The sequence below is a fragment of the Rhamphochromis sp. 'chilingali' genome (genome assembly GCF_963969265.1).
Source record: "Rhamphochromis sp. 'chilingali' genome assembly, chromosome: 1".
Classification (NCBI taxonomy): domain Eukaryota; kingdom Metazoa; phylum Chordata; class Actinopteri; order Cichliformes; family Cichlidae; genus Rhamphochromis; species Rhamphochromis sp. 'chilingali'.
This window is the reverse complement of record NC_137929.1, coordinates 33,269,267-33,293,292: the sequence shown is the minus strand read 5'-3', so window position 1 is coordinate 33,293,292 and position 24,026 is coordinate 33,269,267. Positions and strand designations below refer to the sequence as shown.

At 41.6% G+C, this 24,026-nt stretch overlaps 1 protein-coding gene across 1 annotated transcript in view; it reads right to left on the bottom strand.

Moving 5' to 3' along the window:
* arap2 (ArfGAP with RhoGAP domain, ankyrin repeat and PH domain 2) overlaps window positions 1–24,026 on the bottom strand; it is a 176,588-nt gene that overhangs the window by 76,121 nt on the left and 76,441 nt on the right. Inside the window, exons 11-14 of the mRNA XM_080874158.1 lie at window positions 23,686–23,885; window positions 16,002–16,087; window positions 15,615–15,797; window positions 6,187–6,361 (exon numbers count right to left, since the gene is read on the bottom strand). Coding sequence (XP_080730284.1) covers window positions 6,187–6,361; window positions 15,615–15,797; window positions 16,002–16,087; window positions 23,686–23,885 — 644 coding nt within the window. The remainder of the gene's footprint in view (window positions 1–6,186; window positions 6,362–15,614; window positions 15,798–16,001; window positions 16,088–23,685; window positions 23,886–24,026) is intronic.

The following is a 24,026-nucleotide window of genomic DNA, read 5'->3' as shown; positions in this document are numbered from 1 at the left end:
AAACAAGTTACACGTAATGCTTTTTAAGACCTTTCTAATATCACTTTAAATGAAATTTAGGCCCACAGTCGGTGTGGAAATATGAATAAAAACAAGCACTCTCTAAGTGAAAACACTGTCTGTTCAGTAAGATCAAATACACGTCATTTTAAAAATTGTAAGAAAGCTGCAGCCCAATCTGAAACCTGAAATCTTTGCAGACACCAACCACTCTTTCACTGCAGTCTTCTATAATTGAGACTCAGTCTTCTGACATCTTCCCTTTAGTCTCACGGCAGCCACGACACTGCATTTGAACACTTTCTGTACCAAGCACCAGATACAGGACACCCTCTGGTTCAACTGGGGTCAAATAAACAAAGAACAACATGCAACTTAAATCCTTCTAAAATTGACATTTTGGGAAACCAGATGTCCCTCTGTATGTGAGACTGCACAGCACTTCTTCTCCCCTGTCCTGTATCTGGAGACAGAGTCCCATTATTTTGACTGGTTCTGCAGGACATGCGCTATTTTAAAGGCTGACTTTTACCTAATGCACATAATAGGAAGGCTTTTTATTATTTTGTGAGTCAAGGTTAGCTTATCTAATGCTATAGCCTTACTGAAACCCAAAGATGCATTCAAATATAATATATCTGACCACCTCCCAGCATTGTTAACGTGTCCCACATCATCCCACATTTAGTTTGTTGGGATCGGCTCACCCTGATGACATCTTACGGCACTGTCACCTCACAGTAAGAAGGTTACTTGTTCAAACTCTGGCTTGGTTGTTTCTGTGTCCTCACTAGCTCAACAAAGCAACATTTGTCAATGAATGACTCCCTAGGAGTAAGGACTTGGCGACAGTGGGAAGGAAAAACTCCCTTTTAACCCCTCAGAGAGGGGTGACCATCTGCCGTGACCACAAAGCCTTTTCTCTTTTTGACAAGTGTTCTGTCAAAAATCACGAGTCACTCCCCGCTGATGCCTCACTGTTGGATCTTGCTGTCCATGTAAAAACGTAGTGACTCAGATTCTGCCTGGAGACGCCACGGACCTTCTTTTCAGCCTCTTTTACTTATAAGACCAGCCACACACATCACGTCTTATATTCAGAGGGTGAATAATGCAGAAGAACATGCAATAAACACTAACAACTTGTTATGCTGAATGTTCTTCCTGGTCTCACAAGACTTGACTGGCCAAACCAGTCCTCCATGTCTTCTATTTAAGCCATGGGCCTAAATATTGCACCACTACATCAGATGTAGAAGTCTCAAAAACTCAAGCATCAAATATAAAATACCTGGCATTAATGGGTTATAGATGGACATACAGTTGCACTGCCCTTCAAACACAAAAGATGGCACACAATATTACGATAACACCCCCATGTGACTTTTCAATCAAGAATGACTTAAATCGCTGTAGAGGTTTCGACACCGACTACTGCTGCTATAAATTATATCTAACAATTTCATCTATAAAGGTCTCCTTGGAGGTAGAGATACACCAGACATGAAGTTTATACAGGAACTTAGAAATATACAAGAAATCATCACAGGGAAAGCCTTTGACTATAAGGAATAGAGGCATCAACGAAGCTGCCCTCGGGGAGTTCCTAAAATGTGAAGAGACACTGCCACGGAAAGCTACCATTGGCTTTTTAATAGAATCCGGGATGGTAATGTGCACAGGAACGTGCTCCTACAGTGTCCCGAGGTGCTTTGAGGCGAGCAGGTGCGAGCATGAGAATGAGGTCCGTGGAGGCCCCCTCCTTACAAACACGCAGAGAAAGGAAGCTAATGAAGTGGCCATGCTATCTGCTATCAGCAGATGTCCAAACACCGGGGCTACAAATTAGCCGCCATGGGGGGAGCAGAGTGTGGAGACGGTTTTGGGAAAAGCGGGGCTTGCAGCTTTGGTTTTTGGCTTTTGGGGGGCTTCACCGCATCCTGGGATAATAGAGGGTTTGTCCCTATTCTTATTTTCACAAACTGGGAGCGCAATTCACACTGTGAACGGAGACAGCGGCGATGTTTTACACACACACCAAGAGGCAGTCCGATTTGGAGTTTAGTTGTTAGGAGAAAGAATTCTTCAGGGTGCCTGTTTATTGCTGGCTCATTCCAGTCTGACACCACGGGGATAGCGAGTTTTGAAATAGGCTGCGTTTGTCTGGTTTACAGCACGACGTGGTGGTCGAATAAAGGCCTGAAGGTCACTCTTTATGTGAATTTGGGTTTTACAAGATAAGCAAACGGGCAGAAAAAAGAAATTTGCTCACAGCCAGACATAGTGGTTTGCTTCTGCAAATGCTTAAAATACCTATATCTGTCCTTGCATGTGTTCAATCGTTATCCTGCTGGAAAATTCAACTGTAAGGCTGAGGTCTTTTCAAACTCCAAACTCGCTCTGAACTCAGTTTTGCCCTCAATATTGGCTGCTGTGTTTCTCCTTTTATTCCTCCCTCTGTCAACTCCATGCTATACAGTAGGGATGGTGTCATGTGGGTATTGAATTGTTCCCGGAATCTGCCAGACATAACGCTGCACACAACAAATGAAAAAGTTCATTTTCTGTTTAATCAAAATTTTCACGAGTCTGCCTGCAAACTCTGGGGGCCCACACGCACAAAAACAATGCAGACACTGCTTTCTGCAGCTTTGTGCGATCTGACAATGCGTCCAACAGTAGGAAAATGTCAGAAGAGGGAGTCCGGACACATTTTGTGGTGAGGTTTAATCTTTTCACAGCACAACTATTTATTTTTCTTTCCATCACATAAAACAGCAGGACAGTCTCCTCTCTCGGCCTTTTATTTGGAATCTTTAGTACCTGTAGGCACCTGTGCAACCATGATGAAAAACATGTTTGATCGTGGCTGTAGTTCGTTTTACTAAATCTACCTTAACACGCAAGTCTGTCTCTCACTTATTTGACATTTCCAGCCTGTCTGCGGACTGCATATGTACAGCAGATCGTCACAAAGAGGTCCCAGTCCCGCAGCGTCGCTGGCTACATCCATAGTGAGCCAAATTGAAATCAAAAGCAGAACCAAACACATGCACGATACAAAGCTCCATATAAACCTAAGATCTCACTACAATGGTAGTGATTATGATTCAAAAAAATAAAAATCAACAACTAGAATTCGTCTCACATCACATTTCTGCATTATTGTTCGCCGTGTGTCTATGTGGGTTCTCTCCGGGTACTCCAGCTTCCTCCCACCGTCCAAAGACATGCAGTTAGTGGGGTTAGGTTAACTGGTGATTCTAAATTGTCCAAATGTGTGAGTGTGAATGGTTGTATATCTGTGTTAGATTTGCGACTGCCGACCTGTCCAGGGTGTAGACTGCTTCTCACCCTATGGCAGCTGAGATAGTCTCCAACCCACCTGCAAACCTGAATTGTAGAAGAGGATGGATGGATGGATGGATGGATGGATGGATGGATGGATGGATGGATGGGTGGATGGATGGATGGATGGATGGATTGTTGGGTGGATGGATGGATGGATGGATGGATGGATGGGTGGGTGGATGGATGGATGGATGGATGGATGGATGGATGGGTGGATGGATGGATGGATGGATGGGTGGACGGATGGGTGGATGGATGGGTGTGTGGATGCTGTCATCTTCACTGCGAAAAAACTGAGCAATGTGTGCAGTGAGAGGCTACACGCTCTGCTAAAATCGTAAAGCCTACATAAAAGTCCATCCACACTAAAATAACACAGGTTGCCAACCTCCTTGTGACCAACTACAAATAGCTGCCACAACTGGTTGTCCAGAGGTTGAATGTGCAGCACCTTCAATCACAAAGTGACTGCACAGGTGGTTCCCAGCGAGGCAGTCTGACTTGAACAGGCAGAATTTAATTGTAAACAATTTTATTCGCCATTAAATCTATAAACAGTCAACACAAACACTGGAATCAATCTGAGTCAGTCCGTTCCAATGAGCGTAACAGCTCAGTGGACTCAACTGGTTGCCATCTGGTTGTATACTGGTTATATTCCTATATAAAAGCAGGGTTGTCTACATCACTTTGCAGTAAAATCTCCATCTTGCAGAAACTACGTCACTATTTCTGGAGGAATTTCTGAGTTTCTAAATCTATGAGGTTCTGGTTGAAGTGTGAATGTCAGGAGCTGCTTTTGCGTATGTCGACAGCAACAGATCTGCAATTTTCACAGATTTGTCACTAACGGATTGCATTCAATCCCCAGCTTGACCCACTTACATCACAATCTGACTGATAAACAGACCGACAGGCAATAAGATCACAAGTTCACTGCACACAGTCGCTGTAATTCTGATCATGCTGCAATCTCCAACCACAGTTTTCTCTGGTGTGACTGTAGCATTAGATGGACACTGAGATTACTAGTTTCAAGCCATATAAAATGTTTATTTTGTATAATACCCACTCGAGTTTTTTGGGTTGAGCAGACTTTGTGATTAAACCATACCGTAACATATGCAGTGTCCTTGTTCCTCACTTCTGATTGTAAAATACTGAGAAGGTGGCATTTATATTGAAAAACTGTTCTCATGTCCATCTTTTATATACAGCCTAAGGCTAAAATTCTCACGCTACACAAGTGTGAGTTTATTTTGCATCAAGTACAAGATGCAAGAAGTATGCAAATTGACACCAAGCCTAACTGCTGGGCTGAGATACGATCTAAACTTTTAACTCCTGCAAAGAGCCACCTAACCACCACAGCCTCCACATCTGTACTTTCTGCCTTACTAAATAAAAGGCACACTGCTTCCTACATTGGTACTGAAAGTTGGTATTGAACATAAATCATGTGGCTGCAGAACTGTCAAATATAAATGTAATTTCAGGGGATACTGAGCTGCTATTTCAGGATATTAAGAAAAGATTGTGGTACCATGTTGCCAGTTTCACATATATAGAGACATTTAGTCATCCTTAAGGTCTCTGTTCTGGCTAAACTTTACGTTTAGGAGCACTTTCCTTGTCTCTGTCATTTAGATCTAATTTCCAAAGTGCTGCAGTGGTGATTGTTCCCTCCGTTACAGCCAAAGAATAGAGTCAGTCTGCAGGAGTCATATTTTTGGTTTTCAGTAGCCTCCCTGGCCCTGGACCTGCTTGTCCACAATAGATGTTCAGTTTATTCAGACAGGAAAACTCTGTTCATACACATCTATCTGTTAATGATGAAGCCCTGCAACTCGCAGGCACATAATGAGCACACAGACGTGGCCTTTCTACACGTTTCAGATCGACAGTACGTCTGAAGCGTGCCGCAAGAATGCGCGCGCATTTATCTGCCCGTCCGCTCGCGCGCTTCGCCAGCACACCTCCAAGTAATGGCCGTTGCCACAGTAACCAGGTGACCCACGCTAGCAATTAGAGAGTCCCTAACAGGCTCGGTGCCGGCAAGTGCACACAGATGCAGCGCATACATTATGTAAACTACAGTCCCCGCGAAAGTCTCCCTCACCTGCCTCAGCCAACAGCAGCCCGGCTCGCGCTTCTAATTTAATACGTCCTCAACATCGGCAAAAAAAGAGAAGAAAAAAACCCCACATCCATCACGAGGAAGCCACACGACACAGCACATCTGTGGCGTGCCTCCAAACCGGGGACATTAGGTGGGTATTACAAAAGGTGGGTGCAGGGTGGGAAGTAGACAGAGGGAGAGATGGAGAAAGAGAAAAAGGGAGAGAGAACTTTTAACTTAAAACTCACCAGCTTCATATTTGTGGGTTTTTCTGTCTTTATTTCCTATTCACGGCGGAGAGGGAGGGAAAAAATAAAAACTCCCTCTGTGCTTTTATGAACGTGGCGGCACAGCGGTGAGTATGGGCTTTAAACATGATTGGCTTGTTAAAGTAGAAGGGATAGGGGCAGAATATATGTGGTGCTGATGATTGTAAAAGTCCAACTTGCACACCTGGTTTAAAGGCCTTTTCACAGATTTATGAGAACGTGTAAACTTTTTTCTTTTCTTTTTTTTTTTTTTTAACTCGGCCAAAAGAATACATGAGTTATTCTTTCTGTTGCCTTGGCACCTCAACTGTGTTGAACACTGACCACGGAAAAGTTTCCGAGTACAACACCCGTTGCCTTCGTTAATGAAGCAAAACGAGTATGCGCAGCGGAAACGCGCTTTTCGGATGCTTCAAAGTGAGAGGAGACAGTAACAAAGTTGCTTACCGCACAGTTTGTTCTGGTGCAGGAACTCCATCTGCAGCTTCTGGCCAGCGCGCTGAGCCAAGAGGTACGGGGTGGAGTAGGTTGGATCCCCGGTGGCGCACATAACATCTGCCCCGCTGAACACGAGTGCCATGGTCTGCAGCACATCAGAGGACACCACGGCTGCACACAGCGCCTTCACACATAAAAGAAGATACAAGGGCCCGTGATGAGCTTATTTGCGAGTTTCGCTCACATTTTATTTGCAGTTTCGGCATGTTTGTGAATCAGATTCCCGAGGCTCATTTTTAGTGGTCGCAAATCTCATTTATGGACGTCCACCTGCCACTTTTCATTTCCTGCTGTGATAGCCTAATAAAAGAATGAAGAAGTGGAGCAGCAGCTCATTGGATTTCTAAGTAGCTTTCTGTAGCTGGATTAATGCCTTAAAAGAAAAAAAAAAAAAACAGACATAGAGACAGTGAAAAAAATCTCTGGAAATGTAAGTATGGCTTCACTTCTCTGTGTAGGAGGAGCAGCGTGGTGTTGCTGCGTACGTGTATGCGCGATTGCCAGGTTGATAGAGGACAAAGAGTCTATAAAGCGGCGTCAGAAAACCACATAAAGTTACGAATTGAGTTCCACCCGCTGATCTCAAAAGAGAAGTTAAAATGCGATCAAACTTTAATACTCCCAGTGGGAATCATTAAAGCTCAAAACCCTGAGCTAAAAAAAAAGGAATATAGCAAATAAGGAGAGGACAAATGGGCCATATTAAATATAATGAAACTAACAATTTTCACAAAGAGAAATGTGGGAATAAAGACATGAAACACAACGAAGTGAGCTAAAAATACAAAAGAACAGCAGCAGGCTGCGATGAAGCAAGATAGAGTGAATTTCCTGCAGGAAAACAAACCAAGCATGGAATATGTATATATATATATATATGAATCAGAAGCTGATAAATACAGCCATGTAATCTGTGCATGGATAAACAGAGCATGTATTAAACGTTCAGGATGAGCCTAAACAAAGAGTGCAGTGTGCAGGCGGGTAATAATTAAAGGAAAATCCTTGACCCCTCCTCTCAGGAAGATCTGTTGCTCTGTTTGAGCACCCTCGATGCCCTCCTTTAGAGTGAGGGTCAGCGCGAATCAATACACAGTTGTTCCGGGTGATCACCTTGATCCTCTGATGAACCTTTTCTATCCTGTTGGAAATGGTCTTTTTCAGGACTCATTGAGGGGACACAAGAGGTCTCCGAATGGTTTGGTAATTATGAAAATGATGTCACGGCTTTCTCATCACCAGAACTCAACACACATGGGAGCTTTCCATCACTATCAAAATGACACATAAGGAGTATCCTTTGGAGGAAAGGTGTCTCATCACTCCAGCAACGCAAGAGAGACCTACAGAATCAATGCCGAGGCAGACTGAAGCGGTTCTGGTGGAACAGAGTGAGGTTGGTTTTTCCATGAATTTTATACATTTGTACGCCTCCACCAGTCACTATGAAACTTCAATAATGAGCAGGGTTCTCCAACTAAGAGACACAAAGCTACTGCAGAGGAAAACTATAAGGAAGGAAGGAAGGAAGGAAGGAAGGAAGGAAGGAAGGAAGGATGGATGGATGGATGGATGGATGGATGGATGGATGGATGGATGGATGGATGGATGGATGGATGGATGGATGGACGGACAACCACAGAAGAGTTTACTGATGCCAACATTCTGTTTCTTATTCATCCAACATTCACCTTGTATACTGTTCCAGTGTACCATCACTGACTGAAACTGTGGGGTGTGTGGCATGAAATTCTATTTATTTCTACCGAAAACGTTTTTGTTTTTAGTCAACAAATAGATTTAAAAAGAAAACAAAATTAAATGCAGCCTCTCAGTTCAACCGCAACGTTTTTAGCTCCTCCCCTTTTAAAGCCACTCGCTTCTTTAAGCAGACCTTTTCTGATTGGCTGAATAAAAATGCCCCCAGCAGTTATTATAGATGTTAACCTGGCTACTGCACATGTTAATGCCACTTAGCTACTAGCAAGTAGCTTGTAACCACCTTAGCTGCCACATTAATCAAAATATGTTGCAAAGTCACCAGAAGTGCAGCACAACAGACAACCTAACCATGTTGTGTCATTTGGAGTTTTTTTTTTTGCACTACCTAAGAGAATCTTAAAGTTATATACTGAATAATATTTGGAAAAGTTTTAAGCTGCTAAACCACTCCTCACGAAACGCCAAAGGGATTTGTGTCTCACTGGCCAAGCCAATGTGTAAACGACTACACTATACACAACAGAAAAACAGTGTTGTCACTGATGGTTTTGTTCTTTTCTTTATAAGAATAAAATGCATATAAACATAACCCTGCTTCATAACAATACAAAGCAGGACCATTATATCAAAGAAATATTTCCTACTTCGATGCAGAGAAACCGTAGCTACACTGGCCCGGACACTCAAGTAATACCTCAAGGTGGGATAGTGAGTCAGTGTAGCATCCAGTCTGGCCCTGGTCAAGCATGAGAAGCAGTAGTACTGCTGCCCAGATATTTTCGTATATAGACCATGACTGTGACTTCTTGTCAACCCTGTTGAACGACAGGCAGAGAATGAACAAAAGAGTAAATGCGACGATAGCTGGAGGCTTTTGACAAGCGACCACTCGAGAGAATATTATTAGGAGAGCCAGCCAGCTGGGCTTCCTTTCTCCGCTGATGCTTCCTGGCACGTAGCTTGTGATGTTCCCTCTCCAGTCCACCAGTACAAGACACGGCCGGGGATCAGTGGCTTGGTTGCTCCATCAAGCCAAAACAATGTAGCTTCTTCAGCAGATCATAATAACGTCTGATTGGTAACAGTTGCGGTGTCTAGTGATGGAGGACATCAACACGGGTGGTTTCAAGAGATTAACTAAAGCCTGACAGAAAAGCAAAAGCAGCCTCACTTAGGATTCTATTACACTCCATTCTAAAACAATACCAACACCTTTTAAGGCAACTTATTTAACGTATTGCACTTTAAAGAAAAGTATCTAAAAGCCACTAAGAGGTTAAACAGAAGGAGGCAGTTAAAACTAATTCCTGTGAGTTTCACTTTTTCTTCCCATCTCCTCTTGTGAAGCCTTAACCTTCATTTAAATACAGACTCGATATTCTTTAGACCTTGCTGACATCAAACTAAATGCGGTATAAGGTAACGCCGCACTGGTTTCACGTAAGCAGGGAAGGTAAATAAATACATTTCCTCTATACACTCTTCTTTACATTCCACCTTTAACAGCGCCTATAAGATGAAGAAAGACATCGTTATAGAGCGAGTGTGGTGTCTGGCCATGCAGACATACTTTGTGATCCCGCTAAGATAAGCAAGATAAAAGAGTCTGAAGAATACAGTCTGAGCAGGGTAAATATTTTCTGTCTATTTCAATCTGTCCAGTCGATTGATGTGACACCGTGCACGATGACCCTCAACAAAGGGGATCAACGGAGGAGTCGAGTGGCAAATAGCGGAATTTCAACGAACAACCTTTCCTTTCACTGGGCTTTGAGCCGAGTCAGTAGGCTGCATCGATCCGCCACAAACAAGCAATATCCATCCGAAAGTGAGGCACGCCGAGGCTTGTGCATATACACGCACAAACAAAAGTACCCGTCGATATAACCTGGCCACCCACACAAAGGCCCTGCACTGAGATAAAGATGTTCAAATATGCGTGCCAAAAAAAATAGATATCTTCATCAGTAGCACAATAACCGAAAATTAATGTGAAGAAAGATTTTAAAAAATTATAATTACTTTAGCACGTGCACACACGCGCGCGCCTCTGTCTTTTTCCCGCACACGGAAGATGGGGTCAGATTATGGCAAAATAGTCCCTTGCAACTTGGCCTTATTCTGTGTCGTCTCTGGAAATGACCTTCCGTGTCATAGCAATTACCGTGGCCACAAGAGGGTTAGGGTGTGCGTGTGTGCGAGGGTGTGTAATGATATAAGAAGCTCCTTTGACACCGCACTCTCTAGGTCATGTGGTCTGCGGAGAGTTAGTGGAGGTCACTAGGATATGAGCTTCTAATGGAGGGGAAATGGGACTGAGAAAGAGAGGGAGCGGGATGAAGAGTACGCATTAAATGAAGGGGGAAAAAATGATGGGTTGCAAACAAAAAGAATCCCATCGCAACACACACTGCTGGGATTATGTAAGCGAACATATTGACGCAGTCACCTATAAATCACTACCTTTACTTCATTACCTGAAATGACGCTTTAAGCGGTGATTTGCGGCATGCGCTGAGTAAATCTCGTGACCCCTGAGCCCCATAAAACCTGTTGAAATGCCATCGCATGATTTCAGAAAAACTGCTTGAATGTCAACAAGGAAACTGCTAGTATTATTGTCTTTGTCCCGATAGGAGTCCCAGAGGAAAAAGGTTTTATATAGCTTTCATTATTTCATATTCGCGCTTGTGTTACAGTAAGTAAATGTGACACAGAAGTGGAACAGCGTGTCCGATGAGATTAGACTCAGTGTCCTTGTTTATGTTAAAAATACTGGGTTTTTTTGGTCTCTTTTTTTTAAACACGTTGTTTGTGATTCATTAGTTTGTGTGGAGATGTATAGAGTTGCTTTGAAGACTTTTTAGTGTTTTAGTGCACTTTGGCGCACATATTTTACATCTGCAGGTCACCACAGTAGATTTTAAATGAAAGAATTAACATGTGCTTGATGTTCAGGCTTTCAGTTTTAATTTAAGTGGTTAAACAAACCCCAGTTTTATAAGTACCCAAGAATAACTGGACACACCAGCTTCATTTACAATATAAGGATTGTTTTTAATACTTGAATAAAAGTCCTTTGCAGTAAATAAAGTCTAGAATTGTGTTAATGTCCACGTACTGATAGACCTAGCTGCATGTATCGTATTCTATATGTGCCTCCATGACACTTCAAGTGTGTCAAGGCCACTTCCAGCCCTTCCCTGCATTCATCCCTCGTGCACTCACACACTAAAACGCCCCTACCTCTCCAGTGGCTTGACTCTTTCGGGGTGCTGCACTCCGTCTGTGTTACACTTCCCCTCCTGCACCCGCCTGCAAAGAGCTCCCACTAGAACAGCAAATTCACACATCTCAAGTGAAGGAGCACACATGTTCACACGCATGTACACGCCGCACACCCCAAAGCGCACGCTCGCGCGAAAGCTGGCAAAGTCGTAATAAAACCAACCCAAGCGTTTCTGTTGTGGATCCTAATCCACTTTTCCACTTAGCTAGCTAGTATATCTCTTCCTTACTTTCTCGCCTCATTCCCCCTGTCTACATTTCCATTTCCCCTCTTTCGGTGCAGGAAAACAATACAAGGGGGCTGATCTGCGTAAATGCTGATGCCGGTGGAAACTGCTTCACTGCTTAGAGCTCTTAAAAGGAGGCCAGAAAAAGCAGACCCTCTCCTTTTTTTCTTTTTTTACAGCAGCAATAAACCCTAAACCCCAAGGCCTAAGCACCAACATGCCTATACTTGAGATCGATAAGACTTCTCCTTTGGCATCTTTAGGCTTAAAGTGCGGATTTACCAATGGTCAAAAGGTCAGGAAAATATGGGCTTTCTCAAGTTTAGTGGATTTAGCTTATGGAGTGTACCATGTGCACTTTTCCTTAAAGGTACAAACGAAGCTATAAAACAGATTTCATGCTCGGGGAACTCCTGCTATCACTGCCCATCATTAATTAAAATTACTTAGCTAAGCAGACAGAGAAATATTACACTGAAGGTCTGCAAGGGTTGTGTTTTTTTTATGTTTTACTTACATTATGCAGTGGGGAGGACTCTATTTTACACATTTATCTTGGGGGAACAACATTACAGAAAAGGATAATTGTTTCCTGTAAACATATGCTGACTGGTGCTAATATTTAACCTGGCATTTTTGATGTGGAAAACTTAAAACTGGCAGGTAGAGTGACTGCAGACTTAAGACAGAAGCCACAAGTCAACAGAGCAATGTGGTTATTGGTGTAGCATACGTGTCTTTGCCTAAAGACAAAGTCAATGGCAGCTTTAATGTTAAGGGCATTGCTATATGCTCAGGACTATGAGGGTAGTCGGCTGTGGACCTGCTGTACCTTCGCCACATTTGTTCAGCTTAGAAAGGCAGACAAAATCCATCAAGTCACATACACAGAGTACTGTTAGATGTTCTAATCTGTTTAAAGTGGTTAGAGGAGTCAGAAGAAGTCTCTTCTATTTCCTTGCAGAGTACGATCAATACTTGATTTCTGTGGCTGATGGTGATTTTTAGGCTGTTAGAACTTCAGAAAGTGGGACATCAGCTTATATTCTGTACATGATGACATCATTGTAAGATTATATTGCTGGAAAATTCATAAACAAACTAATAAGCATCTGTGACAGACTGGCAACCTGTCCAAGGTATACTCGGCCTTTTGCAGTATGGCAGCTGGGGTAGGCTCCAGCCCTTTCACAACTCTGAAATGGAGAAGTGGTTAAGAAAAGGGATGGATAGAGTTACCAACTTACCACTAAGACACTGAGTCAGCACAGATACAACAAATACAGTACTGTACAAACGTCTTGTGCCACCTCTAGTTTCTTTATATTTTGCCAGGGAAATGGGGAAATAGGGGAAGTGATTTATTAGATGATGTACAAAGATATAAGTCAAAAACAGACTTTATACAGTGTACAGAAAGTTATATTTGGTTTTACCGCCTTTATTCTTCAACACAGTCTGAACTCTCTTAGTCAAGCTTTCTTGTCATTTCTTTAAGCAGACTTCAGGAATAGTTCTCTGCGCGTCTTGAAGGGCATTCAGAGCTCTTCTTTGGATGTTTCTGCCGTTTGTTCGGTTCTCTGTCAAGATGATCCTACACTGCTTCAATAACGTTGAGGTCCGGGCTCTGGGGAGACTAATCAAAGACTGATAGTGTTTCACTGAGTGTTTTTCTATCCAAGTATGCTTTTACTGCACTGGGAGTGTGTGTGAGATCATGGTCAAGCTAGAAAATGAAGCTGTTGTCAAGCAAACGTATTATGTGGCGAATCAAAATCTGATGGTACATTTCTGTGCTCATAATTCCTTAAATTTTGACAAGATCTCCAACACCGCCATGCTTAACTAATGACTCTGGACACTCCCCTTATAATTCTCTCGGTTTTTTATTTAGCCACCAACTCATTAAGTTACTGACTTTTAACAAAGTGCCTAAAGATACAATTTTCAGTAAAAATGTATGAAAAAGCAGCCAGTGTCCAACTACTGCTGCTCAAGAGTGCTGGGTTCCTTGGACGCAATACAAAGAATTGAGGTGTGGCTCAAGACTTTTGCACAGTACCACCACTGCAGATAGTGTAGACAGTGCAGCCTACAAACACACCAACACCAATAGCGGTAATGTCAGTAAACTGGCATATCAGCTGAACTCTTCTTCACAGAAAACCGTTCATGAAGTCATTTATTTATGACTGCCACTACACCTCAGAACATGACTTCTATAGCTTCAGTTTCAGTTGGTGCTTCTTTTGCTCCAGTACATCCATACATAAAATACTTAATGATATTTTATTAATCACTGACTCAGGAGACCCAGCTGTGCTCCTGCTCCTAGACTTAACTGCAGCCTTTGATACTGTTGACCACAGCATTCTGATCTCCCGTTTGGAGCAATGTGGTATCAAAGGTATCCCCTTGGAATGGTTTAGGTCGTACCTCTCCGAGAGGACTTTTTCCGTGAGCCTTGATGATTTTATTTCTTCCCCAGCTCCTTTTACTTGTGGTGTCCCGCAGGGTTCCGTATTAGGCCCAATTCTTTTTTCAATCTACATGTTGCCCCTAGGCCTAATCTTTAGGAAGCATAACATCTGCTTTCACTCATATGCCGACGACACCCAGATTTATCTTCAGTTTAATAGAAACACCTCCACGCCCATGGAATCGCTAGTCAAATGTCTTGACGAAGTTAAAACCTGGATGGCCTCAAATTTTCTTACCTTCAACCAGGATAAAACTGAGGTAATTATTTTTGGACTGAGCTGTAATTTCAATGCCCCTGATTTGGACTTATGCAACCTAACATGTGCTGTTAAAACGCATGTAAAAAACCTGGGGGTTTCCTTGGATAGCAAACTTACATTCGAGAAACAAATTAATTCAGTTGTCCAGCAGTCCTTTTTTAAATTAAGGCTCCTATCCAAAGTGAGATCTTTTTTATCTTTTAGAAATTTGGAACGAGCAATTCATGCGTTTGTTTTATCTCAACTGGATTACTGCAATTCACTATATGTGGGTGTCAGTCAGTCCAGCTTGCCCATATGGAAAAGATATATATAAATCTTATAAAGTTTTTATCTGTCTTGTATGAAACTTGTATGAAAGGCATACAAGAGTGAAAACACATATAAGATCCCTTGAAAAATTATATAATGAAACTTGTATGTTTTGTATACTTACTAAAAAAATATATGAAAGTAATGAGAAAGTGGCCACTTTCATGAGTAAATCATATATGTTTTTACTATTTCTTTTCCATATGGGTGGCCCGGCTCCAACTTGTACAGAATGCTGCAGCTCGCCTTTTGACTTGTGTGAAGAAACACCAACATATTACTCCGGTGCTTGCTTCCCTTCATTGGCTTCCAGTGCGTTTTAGAATTAAATTCAAAATCTTACTTTTGACTTATAAAGTGCTAATTGGCCAGGCACCGGACTATTTGTCTGACCTATTGCAGCTTTATACGCCCTCTAGTACAGCGGTCCCCAACCTTTTTTGCGCCACGGACCGGTTTGTGCCCGACAATATTTTCACGGACCGGCCTTTAATGTGTCGCGGATAAATACAACAAAATAAAACTAGTACCGGTACCGAAAAAAATAAGATTTATTCATAACACACGTGAAAAGACCCAGGAAAACAGAGTTAATGAAAAAAACGATAACAAAATAACGCTAAAACCAATAAAAACCCTGAAAACCATACATTTCACACCCGAGTCTCACTCTCGCAGCCCGGTACCAAATGACTCCGGTCCGTGGCCCGGGGGTTGAGGACCGCTGCTCTAGAGCCCTTCGATCAAGCGATCACCTGCTACTTACCTTACATAAGTCTAGGATGGTTCATAGAGGAGATCGGGCATTTGCGGTTGTGGCACCGAAAATGTGGAATGATCTACCTCTCCACATTAGAAAGGCCCCAACTGTTACTCTTTTTAAATCGCATCTTAAAACATATTTTTTTACTCTGGCTTTCGAAACTGTATGAGAGTTCTTATTCTTATTCTTCTATCCTAATTTTCTTTTAATTTTCTGTCATTGTTTAACTGTTACGCTGTACAGCACTTTGGTCAGCTCCCTGTTGTTATTAAACGTGCTTTATGAATAAATAAATGAAATAAATGAAATCCATCATTTCTGTACCTTGTTTAGATGCTCCAGGTCATTAAAGCCCTCCAGGACACTCGTGTACTTCCTTTCCCTGTATTTCCTGCGGATAAATGTGGCCCGCTGCTCTGCAGAAGCCTCTCTGTAGAGATCCTCCTCCAGGGGGAGATTAGCAGCCCAGAAACTGTTAGCATTCTTGTTCCCCACTTCCAGAAAGAGCTAAGGGGTTGCAAAACATGTACAAAGTGACACGTTTGGATGAGAATTATTTGCAGAGGTATTACTGTGATTTGAAATGACCATTGATCATCATTGCGGAACTGTCAAGCATCTTCCCAGTCTTTTAGATTAGTTCTAGTACAATGGATACGCTTTCATATAATGGGATTAGGTAAAGACAGGAGTAACACACATGTCATTTACCTCCACTAGTTCATTGCTCCAGACACTGCTGTCCAACTTCAGGCTCCGCACTTTAGAAATACTTGGCCCGAGAGAGCGGTGCTGTCCTGGCACACATGAAGACACGGTCATCAATATTAGCGCACAGCCACACAAACAGACTCACACATTCATTTCCCCATTGGGTTCACAAGGCTCTCTCAGGCTACATTTTTGTTCCTGAAAACGTCACATTAAATAGCAAAAATAACGATTTACATATATGCACAGTGTTCTCCTCGGCGTGCTGAAACACACACCAAATGCTGGTGATGGAATAAACAATAAACAGGCAGTTACAAGATGGAGAAACAGAGCATGGCTGCGAGCTCGTTCGCTCACTCACAACAGACATATTTAGTCCCCTCAGCTCTCCTAATTGGAAATGAAAGCAGAGAACGAGGGCCATTAATTGCTAATGAATCATGAGTAATTCATTGTGTTTGTTGGTCGGCCTGTTTATTTGGGTGAACGAGAGGCTTCTGGGGTTGCTTATGGCCAAAGACAGAGCACACATGCATAATACATTAGACAGAAACATGCTGTATGTGTGAATGTGAATTATTGTCCTGTGTGTAATGGCGGATAATTTTATATTTAGATTTGGCATGATCTCATTACCGTCTTCTATTCGCTAGTAGAGCAGCTGTAAATGAAAATGAGGGGCTATGAGCTGTGAAAAGCTATATTGACACAGTTCAAGAGAACACAAGTGGGAGAAGTCTGAGTTATAAGCCACTTAAGAGATTTCTTTTTACAAAAGCTAACTAGGAAGTCATTTTTTATAACTAGTCAATATTTGCATTACTTACATAGGCATAGTAGCACTACCCTGCATGTATTTTTATTATTAAGCCGTGTGCCATTCATAAAAAAAATTATCACTCACCAGGACACATAACTGACAGGTCTAATTGCTCCCAGACTGGATTTTGAATCTGATATGCCAAGACACGTCTCATTTTGGTCAGGCTTGATGTGATCAGTTGGTGCATTCATTAGAGACAAAAGGACGGTGCCACCCTTCCTGTCACAGCAGTTTTGAGTCTATACGCTTTCTTTCATGGGCATCTAGACAGAACCACATTTATACTACCTCTAAGATTTATAGACATCTTTCCTCATCAGCACCAATAACTATGAACTCTGAAGTCATTTCATTTTAAATGTCACTTCACATGCAGTTTCATAGGGGAGTTTTAAAGTGGTCACAAACGCGACGTATGCTACGTCATCCAAACGTTAGTGGACCCAGTGTTAAATCCTGTGGAACGCCATGTTCACTTTCAAACCTCATTCGGTATCTCACTATTGGAAGCGTCTTCTGGCATGAAAAAGCGGGTAACTAAATGTTTCCCTTTTAGTTAATTTGGTGAAGTCAGATCAGGGACTTCATCAATATCAAGTATATCAAAATTAAATGTGATGTTAATTTAAAATCCACACTCTATCTGAAGTTATAATTAAGGTTAGGAGTTGAACATAAATGTCTTACCCTATTAAGAAAGCCTGCGTAAAGATGATCCAATGTATTATTTAAACAATATTATTAGTTCAACAAACTCAGATCTATAAACATGTCAAACTTCAAATATCTTTCTAGGAGATATCACACACCTCTGTTCTTGTTTTACTTGGCAAATCAATAAATCTGATCAAATCAGGGCCTTAGTTTGCCGCTTAGATTGATTCAATCAAATTAGTGCAATAACAATACCTATGGGAACATTGACATCCTTGAAAGAGTGACCTTTATCCTAATAAGATGATTCCTCTTTATAGCAGATGAAATGTTTCTTAAGTTGTAGCTCAGTCACAATAGACTTAAAATTGACTGGTAACCTCTTTGCCATTAAGAACAATCTGCTTTTTCCTGGTAATTGCTTGGAATGTTTTAGCATTTGGCGACTAACTACAAGTAGTTGTGGCAACCAACTGGTCACTCAGTGGTTGACCTCTGGGCGATCACTTTAGATTAAAAGGTCGGTTGCATGGGTCGAGTGACGGAAGGCAACTTGTCTCCAAACGATTGCAGTGCAGCTTGGACTGACTGATAGATTTCCAACACAATACACTCAATCTAAAAATAAGTTCAACTTGTGACTTAGCTGGTTGTACTCTGGTTATATTCCTAGTAACTATGCAATTAAATCAGCAGCCTTCAGCAACTACGTCACTGTTTTTAAAGGAATGTCAGAACTTCTGTTTCAGGTCTACGAAGTTCTGGCTGAACTCTGAATGAACAAAGTTGATGTGAATCTCTGCAACCTGTCCAAGGTATACCCTTGGACAGGTTGCAGAGATTCACTGAACTGAACTGAACTTTGTTCATTCAGAGTTCATCCTTTTGGAAATGCAAAACAGATTTGCAATTTTCACTGATTTATAACAGTGAATCAATTTGTTAATGCAAACAGATTTCTTCTAATTGCCAACTTAGCCCTATTCAACCACATCCTGACACCAAGCTGAGTCCACCTTATTGCTGCTTTATCATCATCTCCATTGTGCACCAAAGTGTCTTCGAAAATTATATCTGACTACGAGTGGTTACAATCATTTCAAAGGAAGTGAGATTGGAAGTTCATTTTACACAAATGCACTAATTCTGGTCATGCCGCAGACTCCAACCACTCTTTTCCTTAGTGTGACTGTAGCATTAGACCCAAAAGACAAAAAAGAAAAGAAAAGATAACCTTCTTCCCTGCCATTAAGACAATTTATTTTTTTATTCTCTACACATATTGAGGGTGGATACAGCAGTGGGGTCTAGGGTTACATTTAAATCTGTTTTCTTCCCAGTCTCGAAAAATACACTGAAATGTCAGGGATAATAACAGTCTTGGAGATCAGAAGTCCAACTTGACAAATGAAGGCCAAAGAGTAAGAGTCTGTCCCTGTGAAGGAGTGAAACTATTTTATTCGGGGTGCTTGCAGCAGAGTATTGCCATGCTACATCCACAGAGCCTTTGCAACACCACAGGACCATTTTCACTTGTGTAAGGGTAATGAAGCTGAAAGAATCGTGCATGTGCATGTGCCGCCAGGTATACAGTGAGATCGTCTCATATAAATAGGCTGCTGTAAATGTCTTCATATTTCCGGTGGAAAAAAAACAACACACAAAAAGGCATTCCCATCACTGCAGCTTTCACACAAAAAAATTAAATAAATAAAAAAATTAATGCTCAACCCACCAAGGACTTCACCCCCAATTAAAAACTTTCCCGGTGACTCCATCCACATCACACGGAGTACTTTTTCAACCTTGTGTGCTTGTGTGGATTCCCCCTCCTTCCCCTCTCGACCCCTTCACTCAGTGACAACTAATGAGGAAGCAGAGCAAGACAATGAACCCTGTAATTTCACATTGCCATGGCAACTGTTGCCAGTGGACATGCCTACAAGTTGCATCTTGGGTTAAAGAAGTTTATTGCATTATATGTGTGAAGCACAGCATAAGGTCTTTGAAGCACTGTCATTTCCTATGGCAGCCGTCTTGAGTAGTAAGCATAAGGACACAAAGAAATGAGTGCATAGATGGAGAGGTGAGTTAATTTAATGAGGAAATAAAATAAGAGAGAAATGTGGGATTGACCTGAAGCCTGTAAAATCGGGGCATGGTCACCGTGACATCAGCAAAGTGAGTCATACACAACCATCAAGAAGCCTTGATCTTAGCATTTTGCATAATATTACCTTGAGCTTTTGGAGGTAGAGGAAAAAGTGGATTGCTAAGTTATTACATCTGTAGTGTATGGGTGCATTGCACATACAAAAATACAGACAAATTACATGAAATACACTCAAGATGTGGCCTGACATCTTGGAAGGGTGTTAGCTCATTTAATCAGACAGTAAGCCATGCTGTTTATCAGACAACTGCACCAATGCTCAAAACACGGATAAGGTTTAGTTCAGTAACTTGAATTACCAGACAGCTAGCTGCTATAGTTACACAGCATAAATAACGCATCAGGTAAGTGTTATCAGGATTTAAATGGGTTAGTAATATTAAGACGTTATTTAAAAAAGAAAGGAAACCCCAGACAGTTACTAATAGTTTTTACCAACTTTTTAACAAACAAATAAAAATATTTTAGTAAGATCAGTCAGATCCTGTTGAGAAAACAACAGCTAAAATATACTTGAGAAATAGGTCTGTATAGCTTCTCAGTCGTCAGGTCATGGTGATCTAAGGAGCCTGGAAAGAAAAGTGACTGGATTTTAAGTTTCACCTCTCATCTGAGAACCTTCTTTAGTTCTAAAACCAAATGACCAAACTACCCAAGAAGTAATAACCTTCACTTCTCACATCAACTCAGTGGACAGAAACAAAGTTCACCAGGGAAGATACAAAGGATAACAGTTTCTCATTTCTGGACTGTGCTGCGCTCACTGAGGAGAATGGAAACCTCAACATTGAAGTTTACCAGAAGACCAGTACCTACTCTTAAACTTGGAGTAATCAAGACCCCGCAACACAGGGCATAAAACGTTCCCTCTAAGCTTGAAGGGAAAGAAAAGGAACATACACGTAGAGAAAACTCTTAAAATATGTGGTTATCTTGATTGGGCTTTCATCAAATCAGAAAAGATGCCCAGTAAACAAGGTCAGACACCAACTAGGGCGAATCAGAAGGACAAACAGAATACTGTCATTCCTTATGTAGCAGGTTTATCAGAGAAACTCAGGAGAATTTTCTCCAAGCACGACATCCCCAGTGTATATCAGACACAGCCATAGACTCAGACAAAAAATGGGTCATCCCAAGGACAAAACTCCCAAACACAAACTAAACAACGTAGTGTGTGCAGTGCAGCGAGGAGAGCTCAGAACTCAATATTGGAGAGACCAAACAGCCACTTCATAAAGGCATGGCACAACATAGAAGAGCCACCTCCACAGGACAAGACTCAGCTGTACGTCTACATCTAAAGGATAAAGGACACTCTTTCAAGGATGTCAATGTTCCCATTTAGGACATCGAAGACAGATGGTTTGAAAGAGGAGTGAAAGAAGCCATCCATGTGCACAGTGAACGGTCATCCTTGAACAGAGGGGGTGGCTTACGACACCAACTGTCTGCCACCTACAATCCAGTTTTGAGATCCCTTCCAAGACGCCTCTACAACCACTCACATCATGTGTCAGTTCATCTCAATAAGTCACATGATAGGGCGAGGTAAGGTCCCGCAATGGTTTTACCCCAAACCTCTGCTGATAATGACCCGCACCCTTTTTCTCACCATGGCTCATTAGATACAGCACATGTGAGTCAACGGCCCTCTAAAGATACAACTCCAACTAGAGCTGGAGAACTCTTAGAACCAAAGAAGCTTCTCAGATGAAACGCCTTCAAGAAACTTAAAGTAGTCCAGGCATCTTCTATCCAAGCTCCTTAGATTACTTTAGAAATAAAAGTTTTTGTTGTTGTTTTTTTTTAAATAAAAAAATTCAAAGATAATTAGAAGACCGGGCAAGGTTATCTTACAAAGTGTTCAAGGTAGACGCGGACAGTATCCAAAAACATCTTTGAACAAATGCATGTATTACTGCATTTGTGATTAGATAACACTGTAAATATTAATGAACAGAGAAAAAAATCACTATTATTAATTTAATACTCTCTGAATATAACAGACCCTATCAATTCTTAAAGTGTATGTAAACACAGAGAAAATACTGCAGTTTTAAGCTGTTCATATCAAAGACTGAAGCTGAAGAATATTAAAATCCATTCAGTCTTAGCATGAAAAGACGAAAAGCCAATCTGGGATCATTTTTACCATTAGCCTCCTCATTACTTCTTTCCTCTTCCTCTTGTTCAGCATTTCTCTTTATTGTGCATGACAATAAAGCAGATCGCTAATTAAAAGCATGAGCAGTCACTGGTATTCCAAATGGACCACAGCCCAATTTAAAATAGAGCACAGTGTGAGGACAGCTTCCCTCGTAGCAAATATCCACCCCTCCTGCTCCCGGCGTGCCGACAAAATGTAATATTAAACACCTCAGCAAATGAAATCATTTAAGGCTGTTTGAAAGGAGATGTTGGATATCTGATGTGTACCAATTACACAGGCTTTGCACAGGTGAGGTGAAGAATTGCATTAAATTGCATGACTCTGGGAGAAATCTGGAGCGGGAAGATGGGGTGTATAGGCATGCACACACAAATAAAAAAAAATAAAGAAAAACACCTACACACCAACAAGATATCCCTGCACATCAAGCATGGCTGCCACGTCTCTCTAATCATGTTTAGCGGGTCAAGAAGGAGTTCGGGATCCCCCAAGTTCTCGCCTGTGGCTTAATCTTTGTTGTCATTTCATCTGAGCCATCCAGTATAGCCAAACAGATTAGAGAGGCCAGAGGCCAGACGCCAACTCCCATATGTGGCTTATCACCTGAGATCTTATTCCAAAAGAGCCTCCTGGTCAGAGCACACGCTCAGACAGGCACACACATCAGACCACACATGCACAGAGAGGAGCCGAGCACTAACATGCATCCCTTTTTAATTTGGCACGTCTCTGAGCATCAGTCATAACCTTTTACACGCGGTGTGGTGTTTATTTTTTTTCTTTCCATAAGTTATGACTCCAGAGAGACAAGAGGAAATAATATTCTGCTGGCATTTCCAGCTGGTTTGCTTTGTGCCTTGCTTGTGAGCTTTTATAGCCACATAGTGCAAACTTGTGATTCCCCCCAAACACACATGAATGGTTGCACATGTGTATGTTTTCTCCCACTGAAAATGCTACGTCCAGATAAACAGTCAACTTTAAGGATAGTAAAAAGCACACCGGCTGCTTATTAACCATTTTAAAGCATCTATTAAAGTCGTCATTACTTTATTGCAGAACTCTACATTATAAGAGTTCAATTCAACAAGCTCATTTAACTTTATTTATAAGAAGTATTTAGATAAATCATTTTTAATTTGATTTTTTTTTCATTTAAGCAATTTCAATGAGGTTTTCGTTTAGCAGTTTCACCTACAGATTGCCAGCAACCTCCAACGACCACTCGCCAACTGGTCAAGGAATATAGTTGTTTCCCAAGTGAGTGAAGGTTGCTCACTGGTTTGTAGGCCTAACAAACCAGTGAGCATTTATGGGGCCTCACTAAGGCCTTAGAAAGACTTTTAATCATAATTAATTTATAACAACTTCCACATCTGCTACTGATACGCAGTATTTAAATTATTACTCTACAATAACTAATAGGGGTTAAAACCACCGTGCTACTGATATGTCTGCAATTAAACAATTAGTTATTGGCAAACATACCTAACATAGGGTGTTGCCATTAATCTGCAGTAGTTGTTGCATTAGCTGACAAATATTACAAGGCCCAGGGCTTGTTTCCATCATATTTCTCAGAAAAAATTTAAAGATTATTTGATTCACAGCCATAGAAAACATTTTTATGTGTTTTCATCATTCAGCTGCTTAAATATAATAATCCAAGGATCCATCCTCATAGATGAGGAATCGCAGCTTTTAAATTAACCCTGTTGACGGGCGGCTTTCATTGGCACAAAAATGTGACTCTGAAAAACATTCATGTACATTATGTTTATTATCAGCAGCATGCCCACCTCCATCCAGCATGTGTGTGTCTGCACAAGAAGCAGAGAAGCATACCTGTGTTCCTTACCTGCGCATTTCTTACAGATGACCACACCCAGATTGACCGACGCCCACTCCGGCTGCGGCGCGCGGCAGTCGGCGCAGCTTCTATTGGCCTCTTTAAACCAGATCTTCTCTGCCACTTCATAGTCGTAGAGTGTCTCGGCAATCGATTCTTTCACCGCTTCAATCCACTCCTGCTTCTCGCGTTCTGACTCGGCCGTGAAGCTGCAACAATTTATTTTTTTATTTTATTTTTTGCCCCCACCCAACACATACCTCACTGTTATTGATTTGATTTGAGAGAGCAATTAAACAGCACAGTATCGCTTGGCAGGGGTTACGGGGGTGTGCAGTATTTGGAGTAGT